This window comes from Leptidea sinapis, chromosome 7 (genome assembly GCF_905404315.1).
Source record: "Leptidea sinapis chromosome 7, ilLepSina1.1, whole genome shotgun sequence".
In the NCBI taxonomy this organism is placed as follows: domain Eukaryota; kingdom Metazoa; phylum Arthropoda; class Insecta; order Lepidoptera; family Pieridae; genus Leptidea; species Leptidea sinapis.
This window is the reverse complement of record NC_066271.1, coordinates 9947855-9966182: the sequence shown is the minus strand read 5'-3', so window position 1 is coordinate 9966182 and position 18328 is coordinate 9947855. Positions and strand designations below refer to the sequence as shown.

Sequence of the window (18328 nt, the reverse complement as noted above, 5' to 3'; positions counted from 1 at the left end):
AAGGAATTAATACATTAAAAACAAAGATATACATACCATCAATACAAGAAATAAAAATAAAATCCCTATTCCAAATACGAGACTCAGTAAAATAGAAAATTCTTTTGTTTGTCTCAGAGTGAAGTTCTTTAATAAAATTCCAAATAATATCACATGTCTATCACCTTCTAAATTCAAAAAATATGTATAGAATCGCCTTATTCAAAAAGCCGATACGATTAAATATATAAAGAGGACTAGCCGTTGGAATTCGTAAAATAAGTACTAGCTATAAACCATCTAGGATAAATTTTGCATCGAATGGTAGTAGTTTCATGTCGATACGATCAGTGGTCAGGCGAGAAAGGGCCTCAAACAGACTATTTTCATTATATATGGATATATAGATAAACAATGAATTCAATTCAAATCAAGCACTCAAGGTTAATGCATCCAATATCTGATTTTTTATACTTATACAGTTAGTTCATTATTATTTTTTATGGAACACTTTATACTATTTAAACACGATTCATATATTGGATGCAGCACCTTACCAGCCTAATTTGTTATGTACAGGGTGGACCAAAAGTCCGTTTATAATTGGAATGATGATTAAAAAAAAACTAATTACAGTAGATCAAAACTGTTTATTGTTTTTGATAGTAAACAAAAGGGGAATTTATTTCTTAAAAATCACATCATCCATATGCAATCCTTCATTATTCTGGCATTGCTGCAATCTAGAGCGGAAATTTTCGATGACAGCTTTACATGTTTCTGTTGAGATGTTTTGGATTTCTGTGCGAATACGATCCTTTAATTCGTCAAGAGTTACTGGGTTGGTTGGCTGGAATGCAGGGGTTTTTGATCACCATGACATAGTGTCACTCCAATAACGACAATTTTGTCTATTAACATGCCCATTTAGGTGGAAGTGTGCCTTGTTGAGAATAAAGTGTTTGTAAAACTGGTGAATCGCTCTACCATTTCGTTCGCAAACTGCAACCTAGTGGCATGGTCCTGAGGCCTTAATTCCTGCACCATTTGGATTTTATAGGAATGTAGATTTAAATCTTTCTTGAGAATGCGGTTTAATACATCATTATCTTGGCACGTTAAGGACAGCAGACCGCTTTCGAGTTGATAGTCCAGGTTGGTCACGAACAGACGATTTTACTCGCTCCACGTTTTCGGGGTCCCTCGACGTTCTAGGCCGGCCAGATCGAGGTAAATCCATTGTTGAACCCGTCTTCTCAAACTTGAGCACCCATTATTTAATTAACACACCTGATGGAGCTTTATTTTTGTGTCGTATCTTGTAATGATTGCAAAACTTTCGTTGAGCTAAGGTCGCAGAATCGTTGTTTCAATAGTACTCGCGTACACAAAATGCACGTTGACTACCGCTAAACGACGCCATGGTACTAAATTCCCATTGGCCGCTCTTGCAATGCGTAACCCTTCCACCCCCCTCCGCCGCCGTTGCTAGACGTGGCAGCCAATTCAAATGTAAACGGACTTTTGGTTCACCCTGTATATTACAGCCATTGTAAAATACTCTATTTGATTGAAAAGATTGGCCGTTGAGTTTCTTGTATGTCCTTCTCACGAGCTCTACCTTTTCCGAACATATAGAAGATTCAGTAATATAAATGAAATATTTATAGTGACGATTCAAAAGTTTATTTGACTTTGAATTAATAAAAAAAATATAGTTAGTATTGATATGCTATGCTAAAAATTATTAACATTTGCGTGGCATACAGGTCTGGTTCCCGGACTCGGCGTACAAAACTTCGGAAGCTATCAACGATTTCTCGCGTGAAGGTCTGCCCATCATCATCTTCGCGAACTGGCGCGGCTTCAGCGGTGGACAGAAAGGTATACTTCTGTAATTTATGGATTTAATTTGCATGTAACATTTTATGGTTTTATGGGGAGACACGGGATTCGAATCTGCGTTACCAAATTACGCTTCAGGCACCCATAACACAGGCTATATATGCCTAATTTGGGGCAAGATAATTTGTGTAAAAAGTGTGTCAATATTATTATTATATTATTATAGGCTGAGATCTATAGAGCGTACTTAGCCTTTACTTACGTAAGACTTAGGTAAGTGTAAGCCTAGCATTAAAGGCAAGGCATAAAAGGCATTTATTTTCTCAAAATTGATTCCTTTAGAATTTTTTTTGATGTCATTTCTAATAACTACTAGATACTACTACCGCTTCGGAAACAAATGGCGCTCTGAGAGAGAAGAAGCGGCGCAGGAAATTCTCCCAGCATTCTTTTTTTTGCGCTCTTTTCAATAAAAATATACAATATTGTACAATCATTTCAATCGCTATAAAATAATCACAATCTAGTCCCAGGCTGTCCGATCATTTTTTTTATAAAACATTTAAATTTATTTATGGATAATGCCTGAACAGTGGCTGGGGCATAATTATAGAAGTGTATACATTTACCCTTAAAGCTATTATGTATCTTATGAAGCCTACTAGAATTAGTTACAAGCAATCCCTTATTTCTAGTGTTATAATAATGAAAATAACTATTAAGAGCAAAAAAGTGACAATTTTTGTGAACGTATATTAAATTTTCATAAATGTACTGACAATGAACAGTCATAATACTTATTTATTTAAATTTTTCTTTGAGAGCACGAACAGCTCTCTTTTGCAGTGCAAACACTATATCAATGTCAGCAGCATGACCCCATAGTAATATACCGTACGTCATGATGCTGTGAAAATAACTGAAGTACACTAATCTAGCGGTCGCAACATTTGTGTACTCTCTAATCTTTCTAACGGCATATGCCACAGAGCTGAGTCTATCTGCTAGATGGGCAATATGTGGACCCCACTGAAGCTTTTTATCTAACGTGATACATTATCTTTCATTTCGTATTTATTGTTATTTGTCAATACGAAATTATGCTGAGCTTAAGCTAAGAAAGCTCAATGCAAAAGTCAAGTGCGCGTTACACATCAAGTGCGTATCACACTCAGCAAAGTTTTACGTAAGTAAAGTCTGAGCAAAGTCTAAGTACGCTTTATAAATCTTTGCCTTAAAACAGCCGGGAAAACCTACACAAATATTTAACATATTTTGAACAGAGTGGGAGGCTCCTTTGCACAGGAAGCCGGCTAGATTATGGGTACCACTACAAAAAGTTACTGTGTTGCGGTCTGAAGGGCGCCGTAGCTAGTGAAATTACCGGACAAATGAGACTTAACATCTTATGTCTCTAGGTGACGAGCGCAATTGTAGTGCCGCCAGAATTTTTGTTTTTTTCCATAATCTTGAGCGGCACTGCATTGTAATGGGTAGAGCGTATCAATTACCATTAGCTGAATGTCCTGCTCGTCTCGTCCTTTATTTTAATAAAAAAAAAATATGCCCATTTTCAGTATATTATTTTTCGTGTTATCTTAGATTTTCAGCGCTTTTGTGATTTGATTTAATTATTAAGATGAACGAACATTCTTAATTTATAATATATGTTGTTCACGAAAGAGTATATTTATTTATACAGAATGTTGGTACTTTTTATCTGATTTGTGTTTTAAGTCAGTATGTGCGCGTGCGTGGTTAAGATATGATAATATTATTAAAATAGCGAAATCAGTTATGGCTAAAATAATATACCGTATTCCTGGACACGATGTTCTGCAGCTGGGGACCCTCGCTAGTCCTTTAGGAACTCCTGGTGGTAAATGTGCGTCCGACTTCTTTGGAGGCGGGTAGAAAAGGGGGAGAAAAGGAGGGTTTTGCGATGCGTTACACCGAGAACTTCTTGCGATTATATTATAGTTCTCTGATGCCTTGCGTAATTATATTAAGCGGATTTTAAGCGTATGTGACGATTTGCGTGAGAACTATATTGCTCGTGACAATTTTTGTTATATTAGCGGTGAAATAGACTGTCATTATGTTAACGTCACCGACAATGACAATGTGTCGGTTGTCTATGGTATGTCTTAGTCTACAGGCGTCGGCTATAAATTGGCCATAACCAAATAACAGTAAAAATAATAATACGGCGAATCCAAAGTCCTTCAAGGGCTCGAGTAGAAATGTCTAGCTCGACGCGCATAGTCGATTGCAGGGTTACCACCTTTCGATGGAATAAGTAACTTTCTACAAGAGAATATCCTTTTTTATATTTAGTAACCTTTTACCTACACTTTCTTGTCCCTTTCATAGTATGTAGTAGTGGCTGGTATATGTAAAAATATTATTTAAGCGTACTATACGTGTGTTAAGTGTTCATGAAACCACAGTATAATAGTCTACTTTAGACTACAGTTGACAACCCTAGTGATAGTCAACTCCTTTCAGATATGTACGAGCAGATACTGAAGTTCGGCGCGGAGATCGTCCGCGCCCTGCGTCACGCGAGCGCGCCGGTGTTCGTGTACATTCCGCCCGGCGCCGAGTTGCGGGGCGGGGCCTGGGCCGTGGTGGACCCCAGTGTCAACTCGCTGCGGATGGAGATGTACGCCGACAACGACGCCAGGTGATATACACAACTGATCACTACTACACCTTCTCTACTAGTATTTGCATGGCAACTGAGCCGAGATTGTCTAAAATATTACGTACAAATTAAACATAGATATATTTTAATTTCATATCACATAAACAATTACAAAATCTTAGTACCTGTACCGAGCCTTGCTCAGTATTTTAAGAAGGTAAAAAACTTAAAAAAAATGGGTAAGTAATAGGACTGGAGACTTTAAGATTGTCTAAAATATTACGTACAAATTAAACATAGATATATTTTAATTTCATATCACATAAACAATTACAAAATCTTAGTACCTGTACCGAGCCTTGCTCAGTATTTTAAGAAGGTAAAAAACTTAAAAAAAATGGGTAAGTAATAGGACTGGAGACTTTAAGATTGTCTAAAATATTACGTACAAATTAAACATAGATATATTTTAATTTCATATCACATAAACAATTACAAAATCTTAGTACCTGTACCGAGCCTTGCTCAGTATTTTAAGAAGGTAAAAAACTTAAAAAAAATGGGTAAGTAATAGGACTGGAGACTTTAAGATTGTCTAAAATATTACGTACAAATTAAACATAGATATATTTTAATTTCATATCACATAAACAATTACAAAATCTTAGTACCTGTACCGAGCCTTGCTCAGTATTTTAAGAAGGTAAAAAACTTAAAAAAAATGGGTAAGTAATAGGACTGGAGACTTTAAGATTGTCTAAAATATTACGTACAAATTAAACATAGATATATTTTAATTTCATATCACATAAACAATTACAAAATCTTAGTACCTGTACCGAGCCTTGCTCAGTATTTTAAGAAGGTAAAAAACTTAAAAAAAATGGGTAAGTAATAGGACTGGAGACTTTAAGATTGTCTAAAATATTACGTACAAATTAAACATAGATATATTTTAATTTCATATCACATAAACAATTACAAAATCTTAGTACCTGTACCGAGCCTTGCTCAGTATTTTAAGAAGGTAAAAAACTTAAAAAAAATGGGTAAGTAATAGGACTGGAGACTTTAAGATTGTCTAAAATATTACGTACAAATTAAACATAGATATATTTTAATTTCATATCACATAAACAATTACAAAATCTTAGTACCTGTACCGAGCCTTGCTCAGTATTTTAAGAAGGTAAAAAACTTAAAAAAAATGGGTAAGTAATAGGACTGGAGACTTTAAGATTGTCTAAAATATTACGTACAAATTAAACATAGATATATTTTAATTTCATATCACATAAACAATTACAAAATCTTAGTACCTGTACCGAGCCTTGCTCAGTATTTTAAGAAGGTAAAAAACTTAAAAAAAATGGGTAAGTAATAGGACTGGAGACTTTAAGATTGTCTAAAATATTACGTACAAATTAAACATAGATATATTTTAATTTCATATCACATAAACAATTACAAAATCTTAGTACCTGTACCGAGCCTTGCTCAGTATTTTAAGAAGGTAAAAAACTTAAAAAAAATGGGTAAGTAATAGGACTGGAGACTTTAAGATTGTCTAAAATATTACGTACAAATTAAACATAGATATATTTTAATTTCATATCACATAAACAATTACAAAATCTTAGTACCTGTACCGAGCCTTGCTCAGTATTTTAAGAAGGTAAAAAACTTAAAAAAAATGGGTAAGTAATAGGACTGGAGACTTTAAGATTGTCTAAAATATTACGTACAAATTAAACATAGATATATTTTAATTTCATATCACATAAACAATTACAAAATCTTAGTACCTGTACCGAGCCTTGCTCAGAAGGTAAAAAACTTAAAAAAAATGGTTAAGTATAGGACTGCAGACATCTGCATTCTTCTGGTTTCCGGATCGCCCGATGTCCCACCTGATTATAATCTTGGTGGCGAAAATTACCTTTGTATTCTAATGTTATTGTAGCACTTTCTCATAAAAACACGGATAAAACTACATTCTTTAAAATTGAAACCTAACTAGACCGATTTATCGCCAACGAAATCCCCAAGATTCAGATTATATATTATATAAAAACAGGCTTATTAAAACTAAACTAATTTATTTATAAATAATTGTTATGAGTCGGTACTTTTAAAGTAATTTTAGTGAAAAATAAAAAATATATATATATTGAACGGCCCTTGTGTATTATGCCGAACAGAAGAGTAGCCAAATGACTACATAATTAATTTTTAACTACAAAAAAATATATTAAGTACCAAATTTTTGTTACTCTGTTTTGTTTGACGATTGAATATTTTCATAGTAAACGGTTATTACAATTAGTATACAAACTGTTTGAAAGCTTTTAAAAGGGCTTCGTCTCGGCTTAGCGCCTCTAAACTACACCCTTGCTAGAATCGCCCCACTAAACACCCTAGTGGACAATGTATTATTTCAGCACTCAAATTTAACATAATATAATAATAAAAATCAGAAGTACCCTCATTAAAATTTATAAACAACATTTATTATTTTACTCGTATATTAACGTCTTCAACTGTAATACATCAAACTTCTGAGTTAATCAAATCAAAATACGGCCATTGAAGCCTTAAGGCGTCTACCCACAAAAGCGTAATATTTATTATATAGAAAATTGTGAGATTGACTACTGGGCTAAAAGTATTAAGACCCAGCCTAAAAGCCTTCTGCGGGGCTTAAATTATTCAGACACAACTTCACTATTACTGATGGGTTAAAAGTATTTAGACACAACCACAATCTTTCTGCAGGACGCAACTTCAATCTTTCTGGAGGGGTAAAATTTATTGAGACACATCTACAATTAATTATTCAGACGCAACTTCAATCTTTCTGGAGGGGTAAAATTTATTGAGACACATCTACAATTAATTATTCAGACGCAACTTCAATCTTTCTGGAGGGGTAAAATTTATTGAGACACATCTACAATTAATTATTCAGACGCAACTTCAATCTTTCTGGAGGGATAAAATTTATTGAGACACATCTACAATTAATTATTCAGACGCAACTTCAACCATTCTGGAGGGGTAAAATTTATTGAGACACATCTAGAATATTTCTGGTGGGCTAAAAGTTTTTAGACACCAACTTCAAACTTTTCTGAGGGTTAAAAGAGTATTTGGCTCATAATTACAATCTTATCTATTAGGGGAGGTGTACTGGAAGCGGAGGGTATTGTTGAGGTGAAGTTCAAGTCCAGAGACGCAGTCAAGGCGATGCACCGACTAGACCCTGAGCTCCTAAGGTTGGGCGCCAGAATATCTGGTAAGTACAAGTGATAAATGCAAAGTGTTAGATAAAATGGGCCTAGTGGTCCAGGATACAATGCAACATAGCATTATGGACGTACTGGACTAGTAGCCCGCTCTCGCGTCGCCTCAGTTATCAATATAAAAATTGCCTAATTTTTGTACCATCACAGATTTTTTGCAAGTCATGCTCAAAATTGTCTTTTTACGATTGGACGATTCATCCAAATGTGGCAACAGAAAATAATAACTTAACAACAATTATTATTGAAGAAGAAGAAGAAGAAATAAAAGGCATTGTTTGAGCAACCATTTGTTTTTTTTTTTCAGAATTAAATGAACAAATCAAGGATATATCGAAGAACCTTGATAGAAGAGGATCTATTGATGAGGTGCTTATTACGACTGATGTTGGCAAACAAGGTATATTTACTAACTGTTATGTTATTAAATATAATATAGACACCTAGCAAAATACAAACTACAGTTTTATTGCACATTCAAGCGAAAGTGTAAATTACAATAATTTAATTAAATCTTTTATTGCTTATAAAATATATTTTATACCTAGTTACAATTCTTGAAAGTAAGAATTGGTTAGAGTGAGAGAGCCTGCCTGCCGCTGCCATATGCGTGAGAGTAAGGGAAGCCAGCCAGACTAACGTTTAAGCGGTTTATCCTTTCATAAGATGTCACTTCGACAAATATATTTGAAAACACTGAATCAACTCAAATCAAATCCAAATTGAGGGGGATCCAGTTCTGTTTAAGCGTGTTGATCTTTAGACTTACTATAAATGTCTTTTACTGGTTAAGTACTCTTTGTGGGACAGGTGGTTCGTATGTTTAGTCCTTTACGGGACTCGTAGATAGAAGATGAACAATAGATGCGTCACTAAAATAACAATAATAATGTGACAGAGACACATAAATTAGATTGGTATTGAGAGTAAGCGAGATACACTACAATATCTGCTATCCCTTTCGTGTATGCGGTTTTTGGCTTGGTGATAATGATATATAGTAAAGTGATAACCCTCACTTTTAGGATTAATACACAAATAAAATTTTAAAACAAAATTTTATGAGTGATGCGGGCCTCGAACGGTTATCTACTGAGATAGAAGAGCACTCGCACGGAACGCGAAAGGTCGTGGGTTCGAGTCCCGCATCGTGACATGACAGGGTTTTTTATTTTTTTTTCAATTTTTTTTTCTTGAACATAAAGAAATCAATCGACATTTAAACTTATTTAGACTTGATTTTCAATAACGCACAGTAGATGATGATGCAATTTACTCATAGTTTTGTTTATCTTGTGCATAGCCGAAAGCAAAATTAGAGATTTGGAGAGCGAACTGGCGACCGCCGAGAAGTCCGCCAAAGCGAGAGAGAAGGAACTTGCACCTGTCTACCACCAGGTAAAGACTATTTTAACGTCGTAAATATTTAACGTCGAAAAAATTGAGGTGGACAGTTGACCTCTATTTTGAGCAATGCACGCACACTAACACAAAGTGACATACAAATCGTGAGTGTAAAACGTAGCTTGTAACGAACACTAAAGTAGTAAACCTGGCCTGTTTACATCGGTTGTCTTACAGCAAGAGTCTCTATCTAAGCGTATAAATTATTTAAGTGTCAAACATTTGATTTCATTGGTTGTGCGTATTTTATGACTCATTATCATGTGAGCCTTCATGGAGGTACAGTGACAGAGCACGAATGATTTCTAACTCGAGATAATAAGACATCATTCAATATCTGATGATGTTATGTCAGATGCGACAGTTATTTTGAGATTATTATTTTAATATTCATTTGTATGAGGATCACGCTTAAAGTTTTCATAATAATTACACTCTAGAAAAGTTTTTGATGAGAAACTCGTTTCAATTTTTTTTTCCTGTTTAAATATGATATTATTTTTGTATGGCAACCTTTTGTGTATGTATAACCTGTATATATTGACCAGCGCTGATCATGTAACCTATGGTTATGATCTGTATTATGCTGAGGTGAACTCGAATTCTGCAATATAATAATAATAATCTTGTATACTATACATTATTTCTTTCTCTTAAATTATACAAATTAAATTTGTAATCAAAATTTATGGACGATGCGGGACTCGAACCCGCGCCTCTCCATCCCAGCTCTCTATATTAAGAATAACGCTGTAAAGTAGACATGACAATTTATCAACTGTAAAGTAGATTCAATCAAACATACCAAGATTTACGGATGATGCAGTATGCGGATGGTTGGCTCAGTTGATAGAGCGCTGGGTCTTACCCCGAGAGCAATTAAATCCTCCATAAATTTTGTTTATAAATTAAATTTGTTTGTATAATCCCAGAAGTGCGATATATCACTTTAACCAGTGAACGCCTACAAAACATGGAAGCAGTCTTGTCATACTATGTTACCATTGATTATTAGCGCGCCAAAATTCACACAATTAAGTCAAAATTCATTAAACCACACTGCATAAAAGAACGAGTGTTATTTGTATTGAATCTAGTCGATATTAGGATGGAAGTATCAATTACCATCAACTAAACGTCTGTGTGTGAGTGAACTATAACAATAATTTTCATCGAACAATCCTAGGCCTTCTTGATATCTCTCTCTCTCATGTACCACACTCCTGCCATTCCGGTTACTGTCAGACTGATCACTATGTGTATTGCACAGATCGCAGTCCAATTTGCGGAGCTTCACGACACAGCAGAGCGGATGTTGGAGAAGGGCTGCATATTTGACATCGTGCCGTGGAAGCAATCGAGGAAGATCCTGTACTGGAGACTGCGTCGGGTGCTCCGGCAGAACGAGCAGGAGAAGAGAGTGAAGCTGGCTACCGGGCCGGATATAGACCAGCGGGCTGCGGCAGCGACGCTGAGGAGGTGGTTCACCGAGGACTTGGGAGAGACTCAGGTAAACTCCACGCTTTACATCATAATCATAATCTGAAAAATCTGGCGTCGACAGTATATAATTTTTTAATCTCAGATGTGCTATGTGATATCCCATCAGTTAAAAATAACAAATAAAATGATTGTGTGGTTTCAGTCGCACGTTTGGGAGCACGATAACGAGTCGGTGTGCCGGTGGCTTGAGGAGCAGGTCCTGGACCCTGAGTCAGTGCTGGAGAGGAACCTGCGCGCTATCAAGCAGGACTCTGTGATGCTCGCCGTTAACGAATTAGTCATGGTCAGTTCATTTTAAAACTAACATTTAGAAAACTTTCGCATGATGGCTACCCCCAGTAGGAGGCTCCTTTGCATCGGATGCCGGCTAGATTAGGGCTACCACAACGGCGCCTATATCGGCAATGAAGCAGTAATGTGTAAGTGTGAATGTGTGTGTTTCGGACTGAAGGGCCCGTAGCTAGTGAACTACTGGGCAAATGAGACCTGACATCTATGTCTCAAGGTGACGAGCACTATTGCAGTGCCGCTTAGAATTTTTGGGCTCCATTCCCGATATGTGGTATCATATATATTATCACATAAACGTTTTGTAACAATTATTTTATACTTTTACATTTTCTGGGATCATGTTGTAAAATCATAATATACATCACCCAACAAAAGACTAACACGACTTGAGTAGTGCATAACAACTTTATGTTTTTTATTAATAAATATTTATTACCTTCCAGGAATTAACACCATCCCAAAGAGCCGAGTTCATAAGAAAATTATCAGCACTAGAAATTGAACAAGATTTAAAATAATTAAATTAGACAATATTATATTTATATATTATTATAATACTGGTCTGATATACCATGCAGTTTAATTAAAATCATCGAATATTTTACGTTTTAGGCTTAAGGAAACATCTTAATTGTTATAAAAGTGACTAACGGTATTCCTCAAGCGAGTAATACTATTCAAAGCATACATTTTTATAAACGATTAGATGCAATTTGTGTGAACCTCAAGCCTTTTTTAAAGGCAAAATAATGTTTATTAAAACTAACATTCCATGTGTCAATAGAATCTCGTTGATTTTAATTTTTAACTGCAAATATGTTTTCTGTGAGTGTATCATTTGTGGATGTGATTTTATACGTTTATTACAAATAAGAATGTTGTTGCAATAATATTATACAGGATGTTGCTACAATACCGATAGTAAATGAACACACGGCTAGAGTTACTTTGCCGTAATAAAAAAAAAGTGTAGCGTTTTGTATTGTAATGGGCAGGGCGTATCAATTACCATCAGCTGAACGTCCTGCTCGTGTCGTCCCTTATTTTCATAAAAAAATGTTCGCACGTAAGTAGTTACTCCTGTAATAAGGAATGTATATAAATACAACCAATGAAAATATTATTATACAGCATAATTTTGTTAAATATCGTGTTATTGAATATCATTAAATTATTTTTATACTATTAGAGATTTTTTTTAAACTTGTATATTAATAGAAATTAATTTAATTCTCGTCCATTGGTTGTGGTTCAGTAGACATAAATGAGTAACAACAGGCTTGGTAGCTGAAGTACAAATGGTCTAGTTGACCAGCTAACGACAGGTGTTGAATTTACGTGACGGTGTGCGCGCGCGTAAAAATTCACTCTGATAATGTTTCCCTAACGTGCCAAAAGAAGTAAAACATTAAAAATTTGTAATTCACCTAAATTAATAAATTATATAAAATATCATTTTGGAACTGCCTGTAAGTAATCTAGTAGCCGTGCGCTAGCCTAGGTACTGACAACTACTTTGTGCCAACTTGTCCCACGCCTGGCCGTAGCCGCTCACAACATGTAGGTACCTGAAAATTGTCCACGTAAAGTTGATTAAAATTTTGTTTACTAAATCTATAATTTATTTAAAAATATAAAAAATTCAATTATTTACTTTAATTTTTTCTTATTATGGTTAAGAAGCTCTATCTATAAGTGTGTTCATGTGATGGGGCCATTGTAGCCACACGCTGTATATATAATAGCGTAGGATAGAAAAAAAATAGTTTAGTTAATCCTCATTCGTTCAATCATCCGAAAATAATTATATTTTGCTTTTCCTATTCGGAATATTACTGACGTCCTCATTAAATGCTACGAAGACGGACGAGTATAAAAAGAAGGACTCCGTGTCACCTTACATAACAGTGAGGCACCAAAACAAGCCGGTAAACGTGTAAATACATAGCCCCACGCATACACTTACACTAATACAAGCCGATCGGCCGCCATTATGAGATTTGCCATCGTCTGTGACAGATCAGTTTGTGTCGCAGTAAAATGTTTTAAAAATGCCGTCGTGCGTTGTGAAAAAGTTTAAAAACAATACTATAAAAGTATTTGTGGATATATGATTATTTAAGAGAGATACAATTGTGTAACTGGTTTACCCCGTAACCGCACACACACTAGCAAAAATGTGCTTCACTTGCTAATATCACGGCGCGGAGTCCTTCTTTTTTTACTAGTCCGTGGCTACGAATAAGATTATAACCATCCATTCCTATGCCACCGTCCTCGGTTTTCGCAATGTAACAAAAGTCACCAACACTCTTCTTTTGCAATCATATTATTATTCTTCTGGGACATAATTAAATCAGTATAGAGCATGACTAGAGACACTATTGATACTCAAGGACTTGGTAATAGGCGATCATAGATGAAGAATAATACAACATTTATAATTGATATAAATTGACTTCATATAAACTCGGCGGGAGGCGCACCCCATAATGCAACAGGAACTGTCGCTACCTGGTAAAAAATAAATACCACAATGGATTAACTGTAAAAATTTGGGCTATTGGGGTTATTTTAATATATTTTTCACAAAACAATGTGTGAATAAAGTATTTATCTGTTAATGTAACATATTTTCTTTCAAATTAATTCACAGCATAAGAAACAGCGCTTTTTGCATATGGCTTACAAATAAACGATAATTAGACTCTAAATATAAGTAAAACGATAGCAATATCAAATAAAAATAACATATTATTTCTTATAATTGTTACAAGTATTAATATGGGTTGTTTTGTTAAAAATAATAACTCGGGGGCATACTGTCCAGTATCCGCTTATTGGCGGATGCAAAATGGCGGTTGATTACAAAATGGCGGACCATCGTACGTTCCTCGAAAGGTACCTAAAGCGGCGCAGCACAATTTTAAGCAGAAAAACAATGTAAGAACTATGTGGTAAATTTTACCCGGTATCGCCTCCTGCCGAGTTAAACATAATTGAAAGTTAAGTAATTAATTACGCAACGCATTGCTTTTCTTACACTTACCAATCGAAAACGTTAAGCAATACTTAAAATATATATTCTTTTCTTTGTAATAATCCCAGAATTCCCGCAATAATCCTGTACCCTATCGGCCTTACAAATAAACTTGGGATAAAGTTACATTTTGCCAATGGGTTTATACGGACGTATAACATTTCTCGCGTTTATTTGCAGGGCTGCCTGACATTCGGAAAACTTCAGAATTATCATTGTATTAACATGTTGTCAGCGATATAAGCCAAAATTTTGCATATTTATTGTTTATTTCTCAGGTATAATTTTATGCTAAGATTATCTGTAAGGTCATATAGGTGTAAGGGCAAGAACAATTTAATCATATGAAAATCCTTTGCAGCCATCCTTGCAATTTTCGTAGTGATCCAATCTATCAAAGACTATCCTGCGACATTTTAAATTAAGCATTATTAAAATAAATAATTGATGTGTCATAACAAAACTAATTTCACCTTGCCTAGTTATCATATTTGTTTCTTTGTTTATTAGATAATGTCTCAAAGAACAATGAACCTTATGCGTTTTGTAATATAGTGCGATACTGTGTGATACGTACATTGACGTAGCATTAACAACTAGACTCACAATCACGCTCTAAAATTGTCTGAACCAAAACTCTGCCTACGTGTCTATTAGGCAAAGTTTTCGTTCAGTTGTGTTTCGACCGCGCTTTAAATACAACGCCACGCAATCACAAAGTTTTCAGTGAAAACTGTCGAAATAACAGCATATCAAAACTTAAAAAGGGTGTAGTGTAGAGTTTAAATTAAAAAAAATATTTAACTTGGCGTTTTGAATAATTTTGTTAAATAATTAAAATACAATTGCTAAACAAAATACCATAGTCAATGAGCTTCTTATAAGCGCATACAATATACTTTAAACATTACTGCCACGAAATAAGATTTTAATTTGAATGAATGTTTTAATGTTATCTGTATAAGTTAATTTTTACCTATACACAACGCCGCTCGGACATTATTGATGATCTTTTAATTGGTGATTGTTAGTCTAGCCCCCTTATTCATAATGGGCCACTTACTGAAAACAGTCGCTAAGGAGTGTTTTTTCTCATTCTGACTTAGGTGAATAGAAGAAGACAGAGTGAGAATTAGCAATGCTTTAAGTTAGCAGACTATTATGAATAAGGGGGTAGATGTTTATAATACGTTAATGGGTACGTGGGAGATATTTTTGGGTTATTTATTAAAATATGAAATGGGTTATATTATTAATAATATTGATCACCAAAGCTCTTTGCTATGGAGTCATTCTCTTGCACGACAATTTTCAGTTTAGTCCGTGTGCGAAGAGCGTTGGTGATAAAGTACATTTATTACTGTGTAACAGTAAAGTGCGAAAGAGATGGAAGATACCGGTAAATGTATACCGTGCTTGTGTTCATTCGGGTGCTTTATCAGGTTTTGTGTTTAAATTAAATATAAAATATATTGTAATAGATGGCATAATATTATAGTTTCCATTGTGATTTGTATAAAGTAGGTGGTAGGTACGGTGTCATATTCTATCTACTAATTTCAATTATTGAGGAGGAATTTCGCATATATCGACGCTAAGCATGTTGATACAGGCTGTGGCAGTTTTATTTATTTTTTATTTTCCGAGACTGCATAGCATAGTCACGGACCGGGGCTGATTCCCGTCGACCATCGCAAGAGGTGTTGGCACAGCTGATGTTAGAAGCAGTGTGAGGCTCCTGTGCAGAGGATGCCGGCTAGATTATGGGTACCATAACGGTGCCTTTTTCTACCGTGAAGCAGTAATGTGTCAGATTTATTGTGTTTCGGTCTGAAGGGCACAGTAGCTAGTGAAATTACTGGGCAAATGAGACTTAACATCTTATGTCTCCAGGTGACGAGCGCAATTGTTGTGCAGATCAGAATTATAGGGTTTATCAAGAATCCTGAGCGACACTGCATTGTTATGGGCAGGGTTTATCAATTACCATCAGCTGAGTGTCGTACTCGTTTCATTCCTTTTTGTCATAAAAAAGCAAGCGCTGTGCTGTCGTCCACATAACAATAAGTGCCGCTGATTTGCAACATATCATTGATAAGAAAAAGCTTAAAGTTGTAGCACACAGCATAGCGTGATAACAACGCTTCGGTCGAATACAACCTTTGAAGCTCCGATCAGCTAAAAAGTTAGTGAGTCATTAGCCAAATTCCGAAGCCCAAAGGACAACAGATATAACGGAAAAACTTTCCATACCAACCGGTGCAAGAGGTCTGCACTCTGCGCTTAGCAACTGCTGTGTCCCCCGTACCACAAAATTCAGTGCACGCCGCGATAAGATCGCTAACAATCCCTAATTGATAATGAGATATAATATGTATAATTGAAAGATCAAATGCTTTAAATTATTATTTGTTTACATGGCGTTTATTTATTTTTTATTAGATGTATAAAATTAAATAATTTGACATTCCAAACGTATAATTATGCATTTTTATTTCCTACAAGACGTACGTCTCTTTTTTATTTTAAATAAAATATGATTGCAAAATCTTAATTTCTAAATTAATATGTACAAGTAAGATGTATATATAATGTTTCCATTAAATATATGTATATATGGCTGGACATAATGTAATAATGCTGAATAAAAGTTGTGTCAATATTAAATATATAAATACCATTAAAGACTTTTCAATTCAGTTTCTTTTTTTTTTTCATCATTAATTTTTTTTTTACTAACCATAAAGGTCAAAGGTAATCCATATAGATAGATCATATTATTAGTACATTATCACGGTATTAGATATAGTTTTGTGGATGCTTAGGCCTATTAATTAGTAATTAAACATTACAGTTTAATTAATTTGGCTGATTTGTTCTAATTGCAACCTATAAAAATTCCGTCAACATAAAAATATATCTCAGGAATATAATTATTATGATAAATGATCACCTCTCTCACCGTTTTTTATAAAGTTTTAATAGTCTTAAACGGTTTAGCAGTGTCTCTTCGGTGATATATGACAATAGGTATCATATTGTTTGGATAAACTTTACTTCTATCATCGCATTCTTTAATACCATCAAAGAATATGTAATTATATATTATTTTTTCTTCACATTTACTGTAGAGCGCCACAAACACACTTTTCACTATTTTTCGCTTATTATAAACGTGTTGCAATAATTCTATTGTCGATGGCTTTTAAACAATATTTTCTAATGATATCTCAGTCTGTGCCCAGGCTCCGTCGTGAGTGCTCATTATGTCGCTTGGAAGGTAGTTCCTCAGTTGTATATTACTGATATGGCGATAGCAAACTATGTGACAAAATAAGCTTGATTCGCACATATTTTATGCGAATAAGGGTCATTCAGTGTAATTCAACTAGTAATTAAAATCTTCTCATAACTAACAAACTGTCTAAACTGGGTAGTTATATCTTTACTCAACTATAAGTTCTATCACCAGTTAATTAAGTAGATTACTAATCTTATATCTTTAAACGAGCAATTCTTGTATATATGTATATAGAAGAATATTGATATAGCTAGGTTTCAATTTAAAAAATGTAGTTTTATCCGTGTTTGAATGAGAAACAGCTACAATAATATTAGAATACAATGGAAAATTTGGCCACTATATATAAGACTATAATAGCTCAGATTGGGAGATCCGAAAAGCAGAAGACCCCGGTTCGAATCCAGGTATCCTATTAGTTTTGTTTTTGTTCAAGTTTTGTACTTTCTTAAAAATCCGAGCAAGGACCGTCTGGATATTATAAGTAATTGGCCAAACTCGATATAGGTAGGTACTAAGTTCCCATGGTATATAATATTATGTACTTCATAGTACAGTTGTCGGTACGGACTAACCAGCGGAGGAGGCAAGCTACAGGGGCGTAGAACCTGGATCCTGATGGAGGGCAGCGGTAACCATCAGTACCGAAGTGAAGCGAAAGAACCATATGTTCTGAACCGGTTCACTCTTGGATTAGTATAGCCACTGAGGCTATAGTACCGCGATGTAGAAAGTAACGGGAACCTACTACATTATTTATCCCATGAGAGTTGCAATGATGAGTATGTTTAAAGACAGAGTAAGACCGCCTGGCAACCCGCGTAGCGACCGGCGCCCTGAGTTTTCCGGGGCTGAGGGTGTGAAATGGGTTACCGGCCATCAGGATGCAGGCAACCAGGCATCCTATGGAAAAAATGCTACTGGAAGAAGAAGAAAGAATATTAATTTAAGAAACGATCTTCGCATAGGTACATGGAACGTTCGAGGGCTTCTTGAAGATGGAAAGCTTCATATTC

At 35.0% G+C, this 18328-nt stretch overlaps 1 protein-coding gene across 3 annotated transcripts in view; it reads left to right on the top strand.

The window, feature by feature from the left end:
* LOC126965433 (acetyl-CoA carboxylase) overlaps positions 1-16710 on the top strand; it is a 147856-nt gene extending 131146 nt beyond the window's left edge. For all 3 annotated transcript variants that reach the window (XM_050809039.1, XM_050809040.1, XM_050809041.1), the window contains 8 exons: positions 1749-1863; positions 4333-4510; positions 7651-7766; positions 8081-8173; positions 9077-9171; positions 10448-10687; positions 10823-10963; positions 11415-16710. In XM_050809039.1, the coding sequence (XP_050664996.1) occupies positions 1749-1863; positions 4333-4510; positions 7651-7766; positions 8081-8173; positions 9077-9171; positions 10448-10687; positions 10823-10963; positions 11415-11489 (1053 nt within the window). In that variant the 3' untranslated portion in view covers positions 11490-16710. The remainder of the gene's footprint in view (positions 1-1748; positions 1864-4332; positions 4511-7650; positions 7767-8080; positions 8174-9076; positions 9172-10447; positions 10688-10822; positions 10964-11414) is intronic.
* The last annotated feature ends 1618 nt before the right edge of the window (positions 16711-18328 follow it).